Below are 18,725 nucleotides of genomic sequence, written 5' to 3' on the forward strand. Positions count from 1 at the left end.
AAGTAAGAATAAATCCCATGTAAGTAGATATAACACTAATTCAGACTTTGTCATTTCATATGCAGATCTATTATCAAAATTCAGAAAAGAATGTACTGAATATTTTTCATTAGAAAACAAATTATTAATATAAATAATCACCTGAAGCAGATGATTAAGTGAGTTTAGCCAATCAGAACCTAGAATCTTTCCAGTCATTTAATCAACAGTTACTAGGGTAGGGAGGGCTGGAGAGGAAGAAAAGATCTAAAGAACAGAAGAAAATAAGTAGAGAGAATTCCCCCACCCCAATAAAAACAATGGATTATGGGAAAATTACAAACTCTGAAAAAAGGGAAATCACAAAAATAGTTTCAATATGTCATCACGTGTGTTAATATTGAGCTCATTAGCGTAAATGAATTGTTTGCTAACATCTTTATTACAGAAGTTTATAAAACTGTCCTATTATTGGCTTTTTGAGCTATGACCAAATAGCTTTTCAAGGCTTTGGTGCTACAAAAAAAAAAAAAAACTGAGTAGTTTTAGACATTTTTAATATTGAAATCCTTAAATTGAAGTTGTGTTTGTTCCCCGCGTTTGAGTAAAATATGTTCTAAGATCCTGAGCAGATGTCAACGTTGAGCAGATTCAATATTCTTAATATTTTATCTTGTATCTGTCACAGAGAGCTGTGTTTGCTCGAGGCTAATCCACCCGAAGCTGCTCCTCTCCAAACTCACGCTTTCACAGTGCCACCTGCCCCAAATACATATGAATAAGGACTCAGGCTTCACAAAGGCAGCTTTGGCATGCATCAAAAGTTCTTAATAAGACCCCTTTACCTGCAAGGCTCCCCATAAGTGACTGCAGCAGCAGCAGTTTCCATAGCAACGTCATTTTCAATTTTGTTGGGTCAAAGTATTCTCACATCCAATCGCAAACGTATGGAATCCGATTTGCACCTCTCCGGTTTTCTGATCTGTGGAGAAAGAAAACAGGTGGGATAAGTTGGCAGCTCGGGAACTAGTTAGGAGGAACTTTGAAGATCAGTCGGTCATCTTTGTGATGTCATGATGAGATGAAGGGAGAGTTATTATTTAGCAAAAGCATTCTTATGTCCCGCAGCATTCCGGGACTACAGACTTTGATGTTTTTGCAATTTTTCTTTTTTACTGCTCCTTTAGAGTGAAAATTTCACCGTCGCCACACCCTCAAAATTTGCATCCACCAAGTAAAATAATGTCATCATAGTAAAACGATGACATCAGAGAAAGCGAATTATCAAAAAAACAAAAAAAACAAAAACAAAGGAAGAATGAGGTCAAAAACTCTGGGAGCTCAAAAAGAAGTTTAATATCCAGCCACAGACAAATAAACAAAAACACGCGTCTAAAACAGGACCTACTGGTTGGCGGCCATTTTGTGGCAAAATATGAAATTTTACGATTTTCACATTTTACCACAATATGGAGTAAATTACTTTTACTAGAATGATCTTCATGCAATTTCACAAACACACCACCAAGTTAAGTCTACGGCCTCAACCAAAGTTTCGTTAACCTTTGACCTCGGGAAAAAGGCCGCCATCTTGAATTAAATAAAAAAAAAAGTTTAGCACTTTATACAAATTTCAACTCCTCCAAAGTAAATTCAATCAATTGTCTCCTAACTCCTCAAGCATTAATGGGAAGCAAGTTGGGAAAAAATGTAATCAAAATGTGTAAATTTTGAACAGCGTTAGCATGGTAAGCTAGCAAAGGTGGCGTTTTCCGGATGCTCGCACATTTTTTACCAGAATATTGTAAAAATGAAATACATGAATTGTTGACTGAAGTTGAACAAAACAATATGATGTAAGATATAAACACAGTAGAAATGTGGGCATGGTTAACAAAAAACCTCCGTTGCCAAGGAAATTCAAAAATTTACTTTTGTCAATTCTTCTAAAAATTACATAGACCTGTCAGTCATCCATAGGCGACCAAAAAATAAAATGGTTGCTATGGAGATAAAAGCAATAGAAAAGCTGCCATTTTAAAAACTTATATTTTTAATAGCAGCTCTGACGTTCAGCCAGTCAGGGTGTGTCAGGCATTGTATGACCTGTGGGCAGCTTTAATTATTTAATTAATCTCTAATATATATTTAGTGATTTGTTGCTGTGATTTGAGGTGAAAATGAAGACATCCAGCCGGGTTCCTTATTGTCTCATGGAACAATGAGGAACTCGGCTGTCATTAGCATCTGCAGAACCCCGACATACAACGTCATGGAAAGATCTGTCTTAGATCAGCATGGCGACGCGTTCTTTGAAACTGGGTTTTCTGCAGCATCCGGAAACTTTCATGTGCTCCCCAACTTTGGCGACAAATTGATAGGTATGTCTCCAACCGAGGATGTTAAGACACGCGCAGGTGATTTATCCAGTTTGCGGCAACTCTGAGGGAGGAAGAAAAGAATGTCTTTTGCAAAATGTCGGCAGGCGCCTGTGGAGACAAAAAAACCCTGCACTGTTGAAATGATTAGAAAATAAAAAAGACTGAAAACTAAAAGGTGAAATCTGCTTTTCACGGGGCTCCGCTGGGACATAAGCAGCAGCAATCCAACATTTCCAGGATTAAAATAGATTTATTTGTCACAGGAATCCTTAAAAATCTCAACTATGTTTAATTTGCCTTCATAAGAACACAGCACAGAGGAACACTCTGGCACCCTACGCCCTCCACCTTGCTTACAGAAGTCGCAAAGTTTTAAAAAGTGAGATGAAACTACTCGGAAACACACATAAAAAGGCATCTGAAACTGTTTGAGTAAGCCACGATCTCATTAATCTCAGACTCTCTACCTTCAAGCTCTGTCTTCACTCTCCACCTACAGAAAGGAGGCCTTTTATCTCCACGCATCACATGGAGGGTTGTCAGAATGCGTCTCGGGTCGAGAGCGGCACTACCTGGCTCCCAGGGAAGTTTGATTTGCATAAAGAAAGTTCTTAGGAATCCAGAAAACATCTTTACTTTTCTGATTAATACAGCTGCAACCCATGAAGTTACAAACAGCAGGGTCCCGCATCAAATATTTAATAACAGGAAGAGTAAAAAACACCATTAGTGATAAAAATGCATGGATTGTGATAAAGTTCAAAGGCCCACCATGATAAAAAAAAATGTGTTTTTAACATATTCTTGTGGTTGACAATGGAGGACCTAAAGAAAATAAAGCTCAAAATTGCAATTCTGAGTATTTCTTTATTTAAATCACAGTGAGTAAGGAGCAGACGAAAAAATGCCATTTGAAAAATGGTGTTTATAAGTTAGCAGGAGAACATGTTAACCAAGGGATGAGATATCAGCTGAGGGTTACTACTTTGTCAACAGTCACGCCCACAACTCAGAGGAAAGTTTCTGATGAACTATTCCCGTTTATATATAATCATAACTAAATAACTACGGGAAAAATATTACAAAAGATCCAAAATAGGATTGGAGTGGGATTTTAATAATTAGATCCACCCACTTTGCAATTTAATCAAGCCTATGCTAAAGCTAGTATAAGCTTGATTTTTTTTTTCTCCAAAAAATAGATTCACTACATTTTTTTATGATGGGAGTCAATGTGAAGTTCCTTTTTGAAACCAGACCCTAATGGTCATTTGAGGAACTGCAAGATTTGCTACCTCTAGGATGGCTTTAAATCAGGGAATGTGACAAGGGCTTGAGAACAATTCTGGACCAGTACTGGACGGATCTGACGTGGCACAACTCTCAATTGTGTGTCACCCCTGTGTTGTAAGTCAATTAGCTAAGCATAACGATTCAAAAGCGCTGCAAATACACAGTGGGACATAGGAAAGACAATGTAAAGGTGCGTTCACACCGAACGCAATTCTGGCGGCAGAGGCGGCAATCTCCAATGTAATTCAATAGTCCAGACGTGCTCTGAGGCGAATTGAAGCCCTGCGGCGTGATGTGAGCGACGGGCACGGCGCGAAGGTCTACCACCAGCTCGATTTGAGCGGCAAGGCGCAAATCAGGCGGCACAGCCAAAAAAAAAATACCTGAAGATTGACAGGTTGCTGCGTCGCATCAGCCAATCAGGAACTCAGCTTTGGGCACATGACGTTTCTAGTGACTCGATCAGCGGGTAGAATATTAATCTAATACAAGCATTTCTGTCGTAGTAGCTCCTCCCACATGCGGCTGTGGTGTCAGGAACACATCTTTTGTCAAGCAACGAGCAGCAAATTTATCACGCGGTGAAAAAGGGGCGGGGCACGCAAATTTGCTGTGCGAATCGCGTTCGGTGTGTATGCACCATAAGAGGCGTTTTCAGTTGAGTTCAAATGAAACGTCTATGCAAGTAAACAGTTGGACCTTTGTTTTCATATTTGAGAGCACAACAATAGTTCTAGATTAAAAATTAGATTAAGGCGATCAAAAAAAAAAAAACACGCTAATTTGTCTGTAATTACTTAATGGCAATTAATGCAATAATTTGACACCCCTAGTTATGGATAATGTGAGAGCTAGATAAGTTGCTATAGTAAGTTTTATATAGGGATCCATTGATGTAGTTTGGTGCACATCTTAATTTGGTCAACATTACCAGACGTTACAAAAAATATTTTAGAGTACTTTGTTGTTCAGTGATGTTAAACCAGCAGAAAGTCCTTCACTGCAGGTCTTGTTTCAAATTATTTGATGGTCAGCATATGCATCTGAATCCACAGATGGAACACCATCAGGTTGGAATAATCCCGTTAGAGATCTCAGACTGGACTCGGAGGACTGGAATTACTCTGGGTAACTGAGTTTTCCTCTAATCTGTTAAAGTCTATTTTTACAGTATCAAAGCCCTGCCTAAGCAACCGCCCCACATACACCACCTCTTTCTGCAGGACCACATAAAGCAGCCAAAGATAACACCGCTGAACTCACTCTTGCCTATTGTGGCTGTAATTTGTTTAGTTACTTGATACCAGGAAAATGGACGTTGACAAATGGAGCTGCTACAGAGCATGTTCAGCAGCGCCGCGTTATCAAAGGCGCAAACAAAACCGCACAAAGGAACAATCACTGATCAAAAGCAAAGCTAAAAAGCTCACAAAAAATAAGTTGACTCGTTTTTTGATTTAATTTACACAATCTTGCGTCAGCGCTAGCTAAATAAATTTCAAATGTTTATCACTGCCACCAGAATCAGTGAAGCTTTTAAATATTAAATCCTTTGAAATGCTATTCAAATGAAATGGCTTTTATGACTTTTGGCTTCTACAACTGCAACACTTTGAGTTATTTATCCTTTGAAGTATCAGAAATTATGAGCTTTTAAAAAAAATAATTAGCATTTAGCACTTCGTGTAGCCTTGTGAAGTTTACATTACTTTTTCAAAGCATTGTTACTGCTAATCATCACGAAAGTTCATGTAACTTTGCATAAGCAATACTGATTTGCATTCATTTAGACTTTTAGCTAGGTCAAAAATTAGCCATTTTTGAAATTCTACTAATTTGAGATTTAGCCAGTTTTTTTGGTTAGCTTTTTAGCTAGCTAATGTTTATTTTAGATAATTTATAAATTGTCAGTTAATTTTACTTTTTTGTTTTTACCCTTTATCGCAAAATTCTTTTTTTTTTGGTTAAAACATGGGTTTTTTTAGCTAACTTAGCATGTACCAGTTAATGTAGCGGGGCAATACATGAACCTTTTTAGCATTTAGAGACATATTACAGTTTTTTTTTGTTTCGTTTTGTTTTTTTTAGCTAATTCAGTAATTAGCTATTAAACTACTTTTTTTAAATATTACATGTTCTTTCAAAGGGGCCATACCATGATTTTTTCCAACCTTTCAGAGTAAACTATATCCATGTATATGATCACATTGGGAACACTAAAAAAAGAAGTATTTATGACATAAGAGTCATTTTTGTGGCCCGTTTTAATACCCGGAAGTAAAACGACTCGATCTCCGAGCCTCCGCCTTTTTCGCTCCTCGTCGGTCCCGCCCATTTCACAACGTCATCCTTGAGCCTGCCAAACTATGTAAACAAAACCATGTGACTAAAGCTCTCTTCAGTCAAGAGGAAGTTGGATGCGCTTGAGTTGGTCTTCAAAATCTTGTCAGGATTTTTTCCCTTTTTCAAACTTTTTTTTGTTGATGGATTTTGAGCGTCTGCATGAAGGCCAGGTTCAACACTTTTACTGCCGGTTTGAGACTGCAGAGGAGTCCTCCATGACGGTTACTTTGGATGCTACAGGTACGCACGCTAAAAAACACGTAAAAAGTTGTTCTATTGAGCATGAATTCATCCGACCACATTTCCGTGTCTCATCGTTGTGGTTTTATGGAGTTGTTTTTAAGAGAATTCTGTTGAAACCACAATAGAGCTTTTAAGATGACGTCACGGCAGCAGCCCGCGCACACGCTACGTAGGAGACATAGAAAAACGAGTTATACGTTTTTCAGTGGTGTTAAAATAAACGTCCTAACAAGTAAACAGTTGGACCAATTATTTCCTTCTGGATAACATGACAATCTAATCTTCTACATTTGTCCACGGATCACCGATCGACTCATTTCTACCGTGTTTACATCACGTGACTGTCGGGTACAGAATTAGTTTTGGTTCAGTTGTTCCGCTCTCGATTCGTTTCATATTCAGACTGAGGAATCTCAGAGCGAACTGAAGTTCAGCCCAATTGGAAACGGAACAAAGCCACCTCGAAAGTTGGGTTCGAGAGCAGCTCCTGGTACAGGAAGGTAGTTACCCCCAGCCACAGCTCCGCGGAGAAGGTGGGGGCGGAGCTTGCAGCACAGACTCTTCCTGGAGGGAGCTGTTGACATCGATCTTACATCAGCACGTTTCCAACCGCTCATTTTCGTGGGTATGGGAGGGGCTGCTGCAGACAGCGCAGGTTTTAACAGCATTACTCTTAAATGCATAAACGGATTAAAATACAGTTTTGGGGTTCTTTATAGTGAGGAATGCACAGTAAATTGCATTTAAAACTTCAAAAAGTAGAATTTTCATGGTAGGGCCCCTTTAAAATTTCCTAAATAATTTAGCATCTTTCAGCTTAAAAAAAGCCCCTTCTGTGCGTTGTGGAGTCAGTCTGATGACGTCAAAGAAGATCAAAGATATAAACAAAAGGCTAAAGTAGCATTCAAATACTTTGCTGTGATGACCCCGTTATTGAAAAGCTGCTCGAGGACAAGGATATATCTTTGCAAGAGTTAAAACACTCAACTTTTATTTTTGAATAAGATTCAGTCTTTTGATTTTCTGCTGTAAACACTCATTTTTAAAGTTGTTACCAATTTTACCTTCAACCTGCTGTTAATGTCAAGTCTAACTAAACAACCATTAAAGCTTAAGGTTTTAATCACCTAGGATATTATTTTGCCAAGCAATAAACAAAAAACAACCAAAACATGCCATCTAATAAACCGTTAAAAACACATAAAATATTTGATCTGTATATCTTTAAGCGCCTTTTAACGTGTAAGATTAAGAGGTGGCATCAAACCTTTAGCTTAATACAACAAGAAATAAAGAGCAAAAACCTTCAGTGTGAGCCTAAAGGAAAAGACTGCACCCTCTGTGGTGCTCTGGAATTTGGTGATCTAGATAGCAGCCCAGAAATCAATCTGTTACAAATTCTTGTTCCAATGGGAAAGTGATGTATGTGCACAGACGGAGCAGAATCACCTCCTGAATCAAATTATCCTGGGAGAGGATAACAGGTCTGGTTAATGCACTGCAGGTTCTTAAGAGATTTGCTGCCCAGTGATCAGAGAGCAGAGAGCCGGATAATAACAGGTTCATAAAAAGAGCCTGAAGTCCAGAACACGTATAGGGGATACAGCCACCTCTACATGACACTCGCGCTTCGTCCCGTGTACTGGTCGCTGACATAACTGCCAGTGAAACTGAAGCTACTTCAGGTCAAACAAACCAGCAGCACTTCAGTGTAGAAACTGTTCATGCTCACCTGCTGGGAAAACAACGCCAAACACAAGAGCCGAACACGGTTCTGAAGTCAAACAGCAGGAAATGAGAGCGCTAATGTTTCTGCACACTCACCAGATGGAAGCATGTCCGATTTAGCGGACATGTTTAGAGATGTGGGGGTTGGGAAAGAGATGAAGAAGAGAATACAACCTGAGGATTGGGATTTATGAAGGATAATTGTCTTTCTACAATCCAGCTAATTGAATAACACAGATTTAATCATCATATTTTCAGCATTATAAAACGCTCTTAACCCATGAACACCCCCTTAAAAATACAACCATGTGGAAAAAAACACAAACCGAGTTTACCACACAAAACGTTTGTGTATTTTTCTGTGACACTGATATCACCATGGGTTCTTATGGGTTGAAAAAAAAAAAAGAGAGAAAACCTTACAATGTTCAGAGTACTTTGTCCATGGACGAATTCTGGCTGTACTTACCAACATTCTGTCAAAATTCCAGCCTTTATTTTTTACAAGCTAAAAACAGGTTTGGTGTTATTTTGAATATGCTAAGGCGGGAAACGTGTAGCAGTGTCGGACTATTTTTTAATGTGATACTAACAAGGTTGGGAGTTAGCGTAGTCGCTAGGGCTGCCACGAATAGTCGACTAATCGACTATTAATATAGTTGACGACCTACTTAATAGTCGATTAGTCATTCCTTTATATTATGTGGAGTCGGAGTGTAGTAAATGTGAAAGTTATGAAGGCATTATGCTATATTTTTGGACTATTTTGGGATTTATTACGGTTTTTTATACTATTTTGGAGTTTAGCTAATACTTAAGCTGCATGCTAGCTATTTTGGCTAACTTAGGCTTTTTTTTTTAATTATTTTTTTCTAATTTGGAGTTTTGCTAATATTTCAACTGCACGCTAGCTCATTTGGCCAATTTAGGCTTTTTTACATTTTTTTAGGCTAATTTGGAGTTAGGCTAATATTTTAGCTTACAGCATTGACACTAGCATTATTGAAGGTAATGCTATATATCTAGTTTTTAGTTAGTATAGTTAAGATATCTGCTTCCCGTCCAGTTTGCCCATGATCTGATTAGTCGACTAAGCAGAAAAAATAATCAGTGATTTGTCGACTACTAAAATAATCTTTTTAGCAGCACTAGTAGTCACAGTAATGTAGGCTTTTTCAGTGTTGCAAACAAGAATTGGTGTTACCGTTAATACGCTAACGCGGCTAATGTGTAGAGGTTTCAGACTGTTGCTGTCTGAATCCTTTCACTACGCACTATATAATGCGTTCGTCATTTTGTAGTGCTACAATTCCAAAATCGAGTGCACTAGAATCTCCCCAGAAGTCTGTAAAAAACCAGTGTGCATCGATGCTCACTACATTAGCAATATAGACCACAATTCATTGCGTTTGAACATTATGTGTGAAAAAAATGTGTTTAATTGTAATTCGTTAATAAACCATCGATATTTTTTTCATCAGAACACAGTGGATTCATAAATAGATGTTGTAAAATGTTCGTATTTATTAGATTTTCACTTCATTTGCAGTAGTGAGCATGGTGTCCAAATTGCTTTTAAAATCTTATTGTTAGGAATTAGGGTGGGAATATGGACATAGCCGGTGTTTTATGTTGTTTGTTTTTTGTTACATGTTACCAACAAGGTTCAGTGTTAGCGTAATCACATTCATGTTTGTTTTAGCGGTATCGGTCTGTTTTTGTAAGTGTTGGAGAGTTACGGCAATTCAAAAAGTTGTTTTCGTGGATGAAACGCAGACGCGCTGCCGAGGCCGGCTCTAGGTTGACGTCATGAAATGGGCGTCACCCATATGGAGAGAAAGGCGGAGCTTCAGAGAAAAAAAAAATCTAATCTGATTTGTCTCCAAACCTAAAATCAGTAGTTAATTCATCAAGAATGGTAACAGTGTTTAATCTTCAGGCAAAAATGTAAACAATCGTGTAAATTTATCAATGTCATTTATTAATCAATTTCTCTATAAAATGGGTATTTTTTTAGGGGTGACATGCCTGTGAGCACAAGATGATTTTATTTGAGGATATTTGGGAACTTTTTGTTCATTCAATATCGTCTCAACTTGATCTTCACAGACTTTAGTAAGCCTGAGGCAGCCTAAAAAAATACCATGAATCATCAAATATCACTTTTGATGATATAAACACAAATCGTTGTTTTTTGTGCAGAAAAAAACGAGCAAAATCTAAATCCTTTACAGGCACACCTTCCAAGCTCTCTCTCATGTCTTTCCACCGTTACAACTTGACAAACCTACAATTAACAAGATCACAAAGACCTCCTGAAGCTCAAGATTATCCGACAGGACTGAGATCTCATCATAGGCAATAAACACTTGCTCAGAAGGAGGGATTCTTTTCTGGAACTGCTGAAACACCTGTTCTGTAGCATGAACGTGGTGTGATTTCGGCTGTTGATCACATGGAGCCTGCAGGTGGCACGTGCGCTAAGCTTCATTTGCACTTTGAAGCTTCAGGTTTGTGTGTGAACAAACACAGGGGTGTATCCGGATGCTGCGGTGGAGGAGAACGGACAGACTCCAGAACCACCAAGCAATGGGCTCAAAAGCAGCAAGGTGTATGTTACCTTCAACTAAAGGAAACTTAAGTCTCTTCTAAATAATTAGAGAAAAAAGTTATTTTATTATTATTAATATTTTATTTTATATTTATTTTCATTTATTTATTATTTTTTTGTTGTTTGACTCTTAGTGCCTTTTAACTATTACAATTACCGCCTGCCATACAAAAATAAACCACACTCTTGAAATACCATAACTCAATTAACACAAGTCTAGTGCAAAATTTTAAACTTCACATGAGGCTACTTTGCTTAATTTAGCAAAACTTTACACAAGGTTAGTTTCCTTAATTTAGCTAAACTTTAAATGATGCTAGTTTGCTAAACTTTGCATGAAACTAATTTGTTAAATTTTGCTACGTTTGACATATGGCTTATTTTCTAAATTTAGCTAATTTTACAGGTGTGTAATGTGCAAAATCAGCCAAATTAATTCATCTAGGATAAATAATAACTAAATCTTACATTATTTTAATTTGAAATTATATATATATATATATATATATATATATATATATATATATAAACATGTTGTGTTATTAATTCTAAAACAAGCTTATTCTTTTTTTAATCTTTAGAAGATCCCAATGTTCACTTTTACATCTATACAAAACATAATAAATTATACAAAGCCAATAAAGACAGTGTTAGCAAATTGATGCAGTTTATTTTTAGGAAAACTTTGATTAAATGAGATGGCAAAGACAATGAATAAAACAAACTTATCAAGGGATGAAAGCAGGAGATAGGGAGACTTTTTCATCTGTAATGTGGGTCAAGAGACTCCATGTTTCCAACAGTTGAGTCTAAAAGCAGCTCTCGCTGGATTCCCAGCTGCAGCAGTGTCGCAGAAAGCCTCACGTTTGGCAAAAACCCGTTAAAACATTTAGGCTGAGATCCCGGCGCCGCATTCACACTTCCTGGAGGCCCCCCTTCTGAACGTCAACCGATGTACACGCTCTTCTTTTCGCACATTTCTCCTGACAAACAGGCTGAACTGAACTTTGAAGGGTGTTTAGTATGATATGTGGAGGGTAAATGTCCGAAAAGGAAAAAAAAATCCAAAGTGGCAACAACACAGAATCTTTGATTTAATCAGATTTTTTTAAGTGCGCTAGATTTAAAACATCATTAAAGTCAACCTAATTTCACCTGAAGAAGCAGGAAGGACCAAAGCCTTTCGACTGCTTAAAATGCAGCTGGTGATTGGTCCGAGTTGGTCTAAGTAAGGGGTCTGCAACCTGCGGCTCCAGAGCCACGTCTGGCTCTTCTAGCCCTACATTCTAGTTCTTTGGATAAAGAAAAATACGTCACTGTAGAGTAAACTTTAAAAAAATAAATAACTTATCATTCTGTAAGCGTCTAAAGCACAAAGAACTAAACATTTTAACAAATTTCAATGTTTTATGGTTAAAAAAACAGTTAATTAGCTTTGTTTTAATTTTAGATAGTTAGAGTTATGAATTTCTGGCTAAGAAGCACCACAAACGTTTAAAAATAAAATGTTTTTTTTTTCATTCCTGAAATTACATACGACCTACCACTAGATTTGCTTCATTGAAATGAACCTATGTGACACAGGAAGTCTTTTATTTTGAAAGGAAGTCTTTTGAATCTCTGGTAAAAGTTCTAAACTGTTTCATATTTGAGGAAAAAAAAATATTTTCTCTTAAAGTTAGTTTTATTTATGCAAAAAAAAAAAGTTTATAAACATTTCTCATGAAAATAACAACATCAATGCAAACTCTTATTTTTCTAAAGGATGTGTGGCTCCTTCTGGGCTGTGGTCAGTGAGAAATCCACCCAAACAAAGGTTGCAGACCCCTGGTCTAAGTCAATGTTTCTATGGCAACCACTCTCGCCAATCAGGAGTGAGCTCGTTGGAAGGCCACACCCCTACCACTAAACCTATCAACTAAATATCATTATTTGCCGTGAAACCACATACTTTTGAGTCATCTGATTGGTCCATTTATTACTCGATTAACTTCCACTATAGAAAAAAAAACATCACAAAAAAAAAAAAATAGGATTAGCAAGAACATGCTAAAACATTTCTGACAAATATTATGACTGAGTAATCGCTGTTTATTTCTCAATACACGTCAATGGAATTTTGGCTTCTTGGAACCAGTGGGTACTTGGAACAGGAGGGGGGGAGGGGTCACTCAGTCCAGTTCTCATATACCATCACGGGTTTCCTCATCGTTGGAGTTTCTATTGGTATTATAGGACGTTTTGTTTAGTTTTTCGTAGCAGCCACGCCCCAGAGGAGCTCAGCACACCTCTGACAGACAGATAAAGACGTTTCCATTTGCGAGATCATGCACCAGTCCCACAGCTCAAACCCCTCCCCCAACCTCAAGGTTGGTTGCTGCGATGCTCTGCTCTTATTAAGCACTCAATTAAAGCCATTCCCAAAGAGAACGGCCGGGGCTACACTGTTTGAATTAGGAAACGCTGCCGACTGGCTCCCCAAAGGAAAGCGGCGGCTGCAAATCAAAACGGAGTGACAGAGCGTCGTAAAGCATCGCCAAAGCAGCAAAAGCCATTTGAAAACAGCGTCGGATCACAACCGGCACTTCCAGAACACATAGCAGAGGGAAATGAAGCCGTCTCACACTTTTAATATCTGCATGTCGTTATGAAAGTGACACAGACTCAGTTTATTCAGGACCCAGCGGTATTGACAAGACTCCAGTGGAAGATCACTTCACGCCTATAGGCTTTCAGTAGGCTAGGAAACCATTACTTAATATAAACTATAGGATTTTACCATTTACAGGGAGGGATAATAAAGAAATTCAGCAGAAAAACAAATAAAATACACATTTTTCCAAGGAGTACTATCTATTATCAATGTTTTTATTTCTAAAAAAATATTTTGCTAAAAAAAGATCCTCATTTTGCACACCTGAGCGCCTCATTATCCTCATGTCACATCATGTCAGGTGAAGAACAAAGATCATGAAGAACGGATCAACTTTTTGTCAACTACTGTTGACTTTTCAGACTCAAAGGTTCTGAGGAAATATTTCACCGCTCTGTTGGAATTGCTTTGAAGCAGGAATCTCTCATGGGTCACCTCAAATAGAACCTTAATTAAACTCACATTTTTATGCAAATAAACATGTAGGCAAAAACTACTTATGAAATCTGACTTTTCAAGTGCCACTCCGATCGTCCTTTGATCTATTTTAATAGCGATCCCAGTGGACTTTCAATTATGATTATGATTATGCTTTTTTTTATGGATATTTTGTCTCATTTTCTACATCACAAATACAATCTTTTTCAAAGTAATGTGTCTTATGAGTAGCAGAATAACTGATTTATAAAAAATAAAACATACCAAAGATAAGAATAACATGATGGGACGGGGCGTTGACTAATTTATCAATATGTACTCCTGTACCTTACAAAAGAAAGTGATATAAATGCTGATCATCAGAAAGTTCACCTCTTACTGCTTGTTTTTGTCCACGCGGTGACACAAAGGTTTGTTTTAAAGAAGCCTGTGCAGTGATACAGAACATTTGGACTGTGTGACCGGAACTTCTTTTTTTAGGTGTTCATTATCACCGTGGTTAATCACTTTTTAATCCACAGCCAGCAGCCAATCAGAATATAGTATTCACCTGGACCATGTGGGATAATGCTCCATGAAGGGTGCATTATCAGAAATTAATGCACAGGTGGAAGACAGTTGCTCCGCAAAGTAATTCATTATCGTTAATTTATATTAATGGACTAATTTTCTTGAATTAATCGAGTGCGTTAATGCGTTAACACTGACAGCCCAAATTTAAATGTTTTTTTTAAATAAACCAATATTTTTGTCATCAGAACACAATGGATCCATAAACAATCTGGTTTTTCTTTTGTAAAATCGGTGATTTCATGTTTCCAGTTTGGTGTCAGAATTGCTTTTAAAAATCTGGGCACTATACAGTCCTGCACTGTATAGTTTTTTAGTAGTTAGGGATTAGTCAGACTTAGCCCAAATTTCTCACTTTGCCACTAAACTGCTGCCAAACTGTAATAATTTCAGAACCTCCTTTGGATATTCCCAACAAGAGTGTCTTAGTGTTGTTTTTGGATCCATACGTTTTTTTTTTTCTTTTTGTGTCTCATAAGAGATTTTGGTAGTTTTACCATCTGTGATGTCATTTTTTTTTTTTTACTCTATTCCCAAAATTATTTTAAAGTAGATATGCAAATTTTGGTTATTTTGTTCGAGTATGTGGCAGAGGGCGAAATATTTGCTTAAAGGTGCCATATGAAAGAAGAAATTGCAAAGACAATCTGGTCCTTACTGTCCAGAACTGCTGCAGGCCAGAATTACAGCCATAGAAAACCCTGAAGATCTTCTATAAAAGCAACTCATCAGAGGTTCAAGGTCTGTAAGAGTGGATCTATGTAATAGACTGATGTACACAAAAAAAAATGAGTTGAATCAGCGATGACGCAACAAGTGCTGCTCCCCCTCTGCAGCGTTTAACATGTGTAAGGACTGAAACAAAGATCATGGCTGCGCGCGGCGGCTGCTCCTGCGGCGAGCTTTCCTGAAGAGGCATGAAATAAAGATGACCTCCATGACACTCTTCTTCGAAAGGCTACTTCCTGAGGAATCCGGGCCATGAAATTTTGATGCGGCTCCTCTAAATGCGCCTGTCCTGGGGTGTATTTTTAATGCCAGTGCAGCGGGCCGTCATTCCTGACATGGCGTGTTTGCTCCCAGCAGCCATGGAAGCTGGAGCAGAAACACAGCTGTTTTCACCAACATCTGCACTTAGAGGGGCATGTTTGCTGGCTTTGTCTGCAGCGGATTGGATTATTTTTATTTGAGTCACGTGAAAAGTCGCTTCCAGCATCTTGAACACAATTTTTTGACAGTAAAGTCTTCCTTTTTTTCCCCTTTTTTTAAAGGTTTTTTTATTGTTCCAAGGCAAGTTTTCCCTCCAAACTAAGATGTAGAACTGAAAATTTACACTCAATCACATGTAAATTACAATAAATAAACTACACTTTGAGAAAGAAATAAACATTTTTTATAAACAAATTTGAAAAATAGGTGGAACATTTAATGAAAATGTTATTTTCTAGCTTTTTTCTGAACGTTAAATGTTCCAAAAGGGGGAAAACTTGATTATTTAAAGAAGAAAAGATCCTAAAAAGAACCTTAAATGGTTAAGTGAGCTCAAGCAAAATGATCAACTCAAATTTTTCAGTTTTGTAGAAAAATGTAATAAAGTAGAAAAATAAACGACTGCAAAGTCAGTGGATTTGCTAGTAAACATCAAACACAATTTTAATGGTAAACTTAACGACAGCAGCATGCCATAAACCTGTAATAAACACATTGTAAATAATTTTTCTCTAATTTTACAATTTTACATTTGAAATTTTAAAAAAGTAAAACATTTAAAACAAATCAAGTCACAACTGAAACAAAATCTTGTTTTGCAGCAAAAAGCAATAAAAGATTTTAACACTATATACTACATTACATTTTTACTAGGGGTTTGAGAAAAAAATCAATACAATGAAATATCACGATACTTTATAAAATAAATGCATTTATCATGTTTTTCATGAAAAAGACGTATAAATATTCATACAAAGATTGTTCTGAGCCATGCTCTTTAAAAAATAAATAGGAAAATATTGTCTAATGTACAGTGTTGTGATATATCGCAATATGTATCGTGTCTTGTGTATCGTGATATGTATCGTATCACATCACATACGCACAATTTGGACCTATTTGAGCTGAGCTACTTCTAATAAATCAGTTTGCAACAACTAATTTTTTACAGTGCACTGTAAACTTTGTATAAACTGCACTGCATTATGGGTAAAAAACAAACAAACATCAAATGTATAAAATTCTCCGTAGATGGAACTTCAAACAGATACAAAGTAAAAAATGTTTTATTACATAGAAGGCAACAAAATTTGCAAAGAAAAGAAAGAAAAAAATGGAAAACTATTAATTTTTATAGTAAAGCAGTACTAAAAACTAAACTTTTAATTTGTATATCAAAAAAACTGTATAAAATATGTTTATTGTTAAAGTTGCTGCCACTAAAACACATATTTTGCATTTATATTTGCTATTTACTAAACTTTATTTACACATTTATTTACTGTTAAGTTTAAATAAACTCCTCCAATCATCAACGACCACGCCCATTTAACCCCGCCCACCAGTCGTTTGACCTTCTGACCTCAGGATCCCGCTTGATCAGATCCCACCCTCCCAGACTCAAACAACCACGAACCATCTGCACACAGCATTTAATCCTTATTTTATTTTATTCTTATTTATTCTCTCTTCGAATTACTCTTAGGTGTCTGCGTGTTCCGTTGCCCTGTAATTAATTGCCCCTGCAATTACAGTAGTCTTTGTATTTTGACTCTAATGCAGTTCCATCAGTTAAACTGCAATGCATTCTGGGAGAAAGACCAAGCCAGATGTCAGCTCAGACGAGGAAAATGAAGACGTTCATGGATCTAGACGTCTACAAATGGATGCATCAGAAGGGGCGGAGCAGAGAGCTTGTGGCCACGCCCAGCTTTTTCAGAAATGCTTTTAAGTTTCATTTTCTTGATATACGTCCGCCATTATGACAAAAGTGCCACAAGAATATGTCAAACACATTTCATCATAGTTAAAAAGATATCAAATTCAAGGTAAACATTTCAGAATTTAAAAGTTTTACAGAGTCGAGTTTTTCAAAATAAAACATTTATTTTAAACTTTTAGTACCGAAACTATAAAACTATAGGAACATCACTCGTGTGCTGAAGTAAAGTTTTGTTTGCTCTAAACTTTATTTATGTATACTCTAAGAAACTGCGCACGCGCAGGAAGTGTGTGCGTGTAAATACAAATTATGATCCTGCCACTTACTATCAACACTGTGGATAACAAATCTTCTGTTTCCTGCTAAAGATTCAGCGAAATGAAAACTTTCCAAACATTCTGGAATATCTGGACGGTCGTTTACTGAAGCGCGCGGATGCTGGGAACATCACGCGCGCGCTGAACCACGCCGCCGCGTGACGCGGGATGCTGATCCACAGAAACACCAGCTCAATCCCGCCTGAAGTTCCGCGTCTCCCCGCGCCGGAACCGCTCCACATTCCGCTCTAATCTCGGGTGGGGGTTCTCGCGGGAGGTGATCAGCTTTGACCAAATCCGCAGGGATTATTTCAGGGGAGGGTCGCAGGATTAGCAAACATCTGCCCGAGCTGGAGCACGCGCTCACGCGCTCGCGGGATCTATGATAGTCCCAATCCAAGCGGGATCAAGCTGACGCACAGGATTGAGATCCGCCTCGAAAAAATCTGGGAAAGTTGGACTGACAGAAGTTATTCCGCGCGGGGATGACACGGAGGAAGATGAAGATGAAGGCAGCCTCACCTGTCCCGCGCGGCGGCCGCGCTCTCACGGGCGCAGATTAATCCGTGGTTCGTCTCCAAACCAAAGTGTGCGCACAAAACATCACTGTGAGGTCGCGGCCATGCTCCCCCGGCGCACGCGCTGCGTCTCTCCTCCGTGCGTAAAAGCCGCCGCCGCCGCGTCGGTCCTTCTTTCCCTCGCTCCTTCCTCCGGATCTCTGCGCCTCACGAGCGGAGCCCGCGCGGCTCCATGGCAGCCTGTAAGTCCGCGCCTTCCGCTCGTGTTGCTGACGCCGTGGCGCCTCGCAGCTCTCACACCGGGAAAGTGAAGCGTCGGTGCGCTCACTCGCTCCGATGCGTCAACTCCTCCTCCTCCTCCCTCCCTCACTGCCTGAGCCGCTGCTGGAGCGGGACGCACGCGCGCGCGCTCGGAGGAGAAAGGGAACGAGGAAGCAGGAGCGCTGTCTTGTCCGTCTCCTCTCCAGAGCTGCCTCCTGACGGCTTCGGCCATCCGAGCGGAACAGACTCCCTCTCCTCTCCACTCGTCTCACCAGCACTTTTCCCGCCCTCCATCCTCATCCTCATCCTCCTCTTTCCTCATGCTGGGATGTCCAGTTGCTGAGACTGATGGACCTGTTGGTTTGGTTCTTATGCTGGAATCAATAATTCATTTGAAGCAAAAAAAGGATTCTCAAAGGTTTTCAAAAGGTTGCAAAAAAACTATAAAAACCAAATAT

General features: G+C 38.4%; 1 protein-coding gene across 3 annotated transcripts in view; it reads right to left on the bottom strand.

The window, feature by feature from the left end:
* The window catches only part of cntn4 (contactin 4), a 305,165-nt gene that overhangs the window by 211,305 nt on the left and 75,135 nt on the right, over window positions 1-18,725 (bottom strand). For 2 of the 3 annotated variants that reach the window (XM_024269436.2, XM_024269434.2), the window contains exon 3: window positions 825-961. In XM_024269436.2, coding sequence (XP_024125204.1) covers window positions 825-879 — 55 coding nt within the window. In that variant the 5' untranslated portion in view covers window positions 880-961. Of the gene's footprint in view, window positions 1-824; window positions 962-18,010; window positions 18,695-18,725 lie in introns of those variants that run through there. The other variant, XM_024269435.2, reaches the window with a different exon arrangement.

The sequence above is a fragment of the Oryzias melastigma genome, linkage group LG5 (assembly GCF_002922805.2).
Source record: "Oryzias melastigma strain HK-1 linkage group LG5, ASM292280v2, whole genome shotgun sequence".
In the NCBI taxonomy this organism is placed as follows: Eukaryota; Metazoa; Chordata; class Actinopteri; order Beloniformes; family Adrianichthyidae; genus Oryzias; species Oryzias melastigma.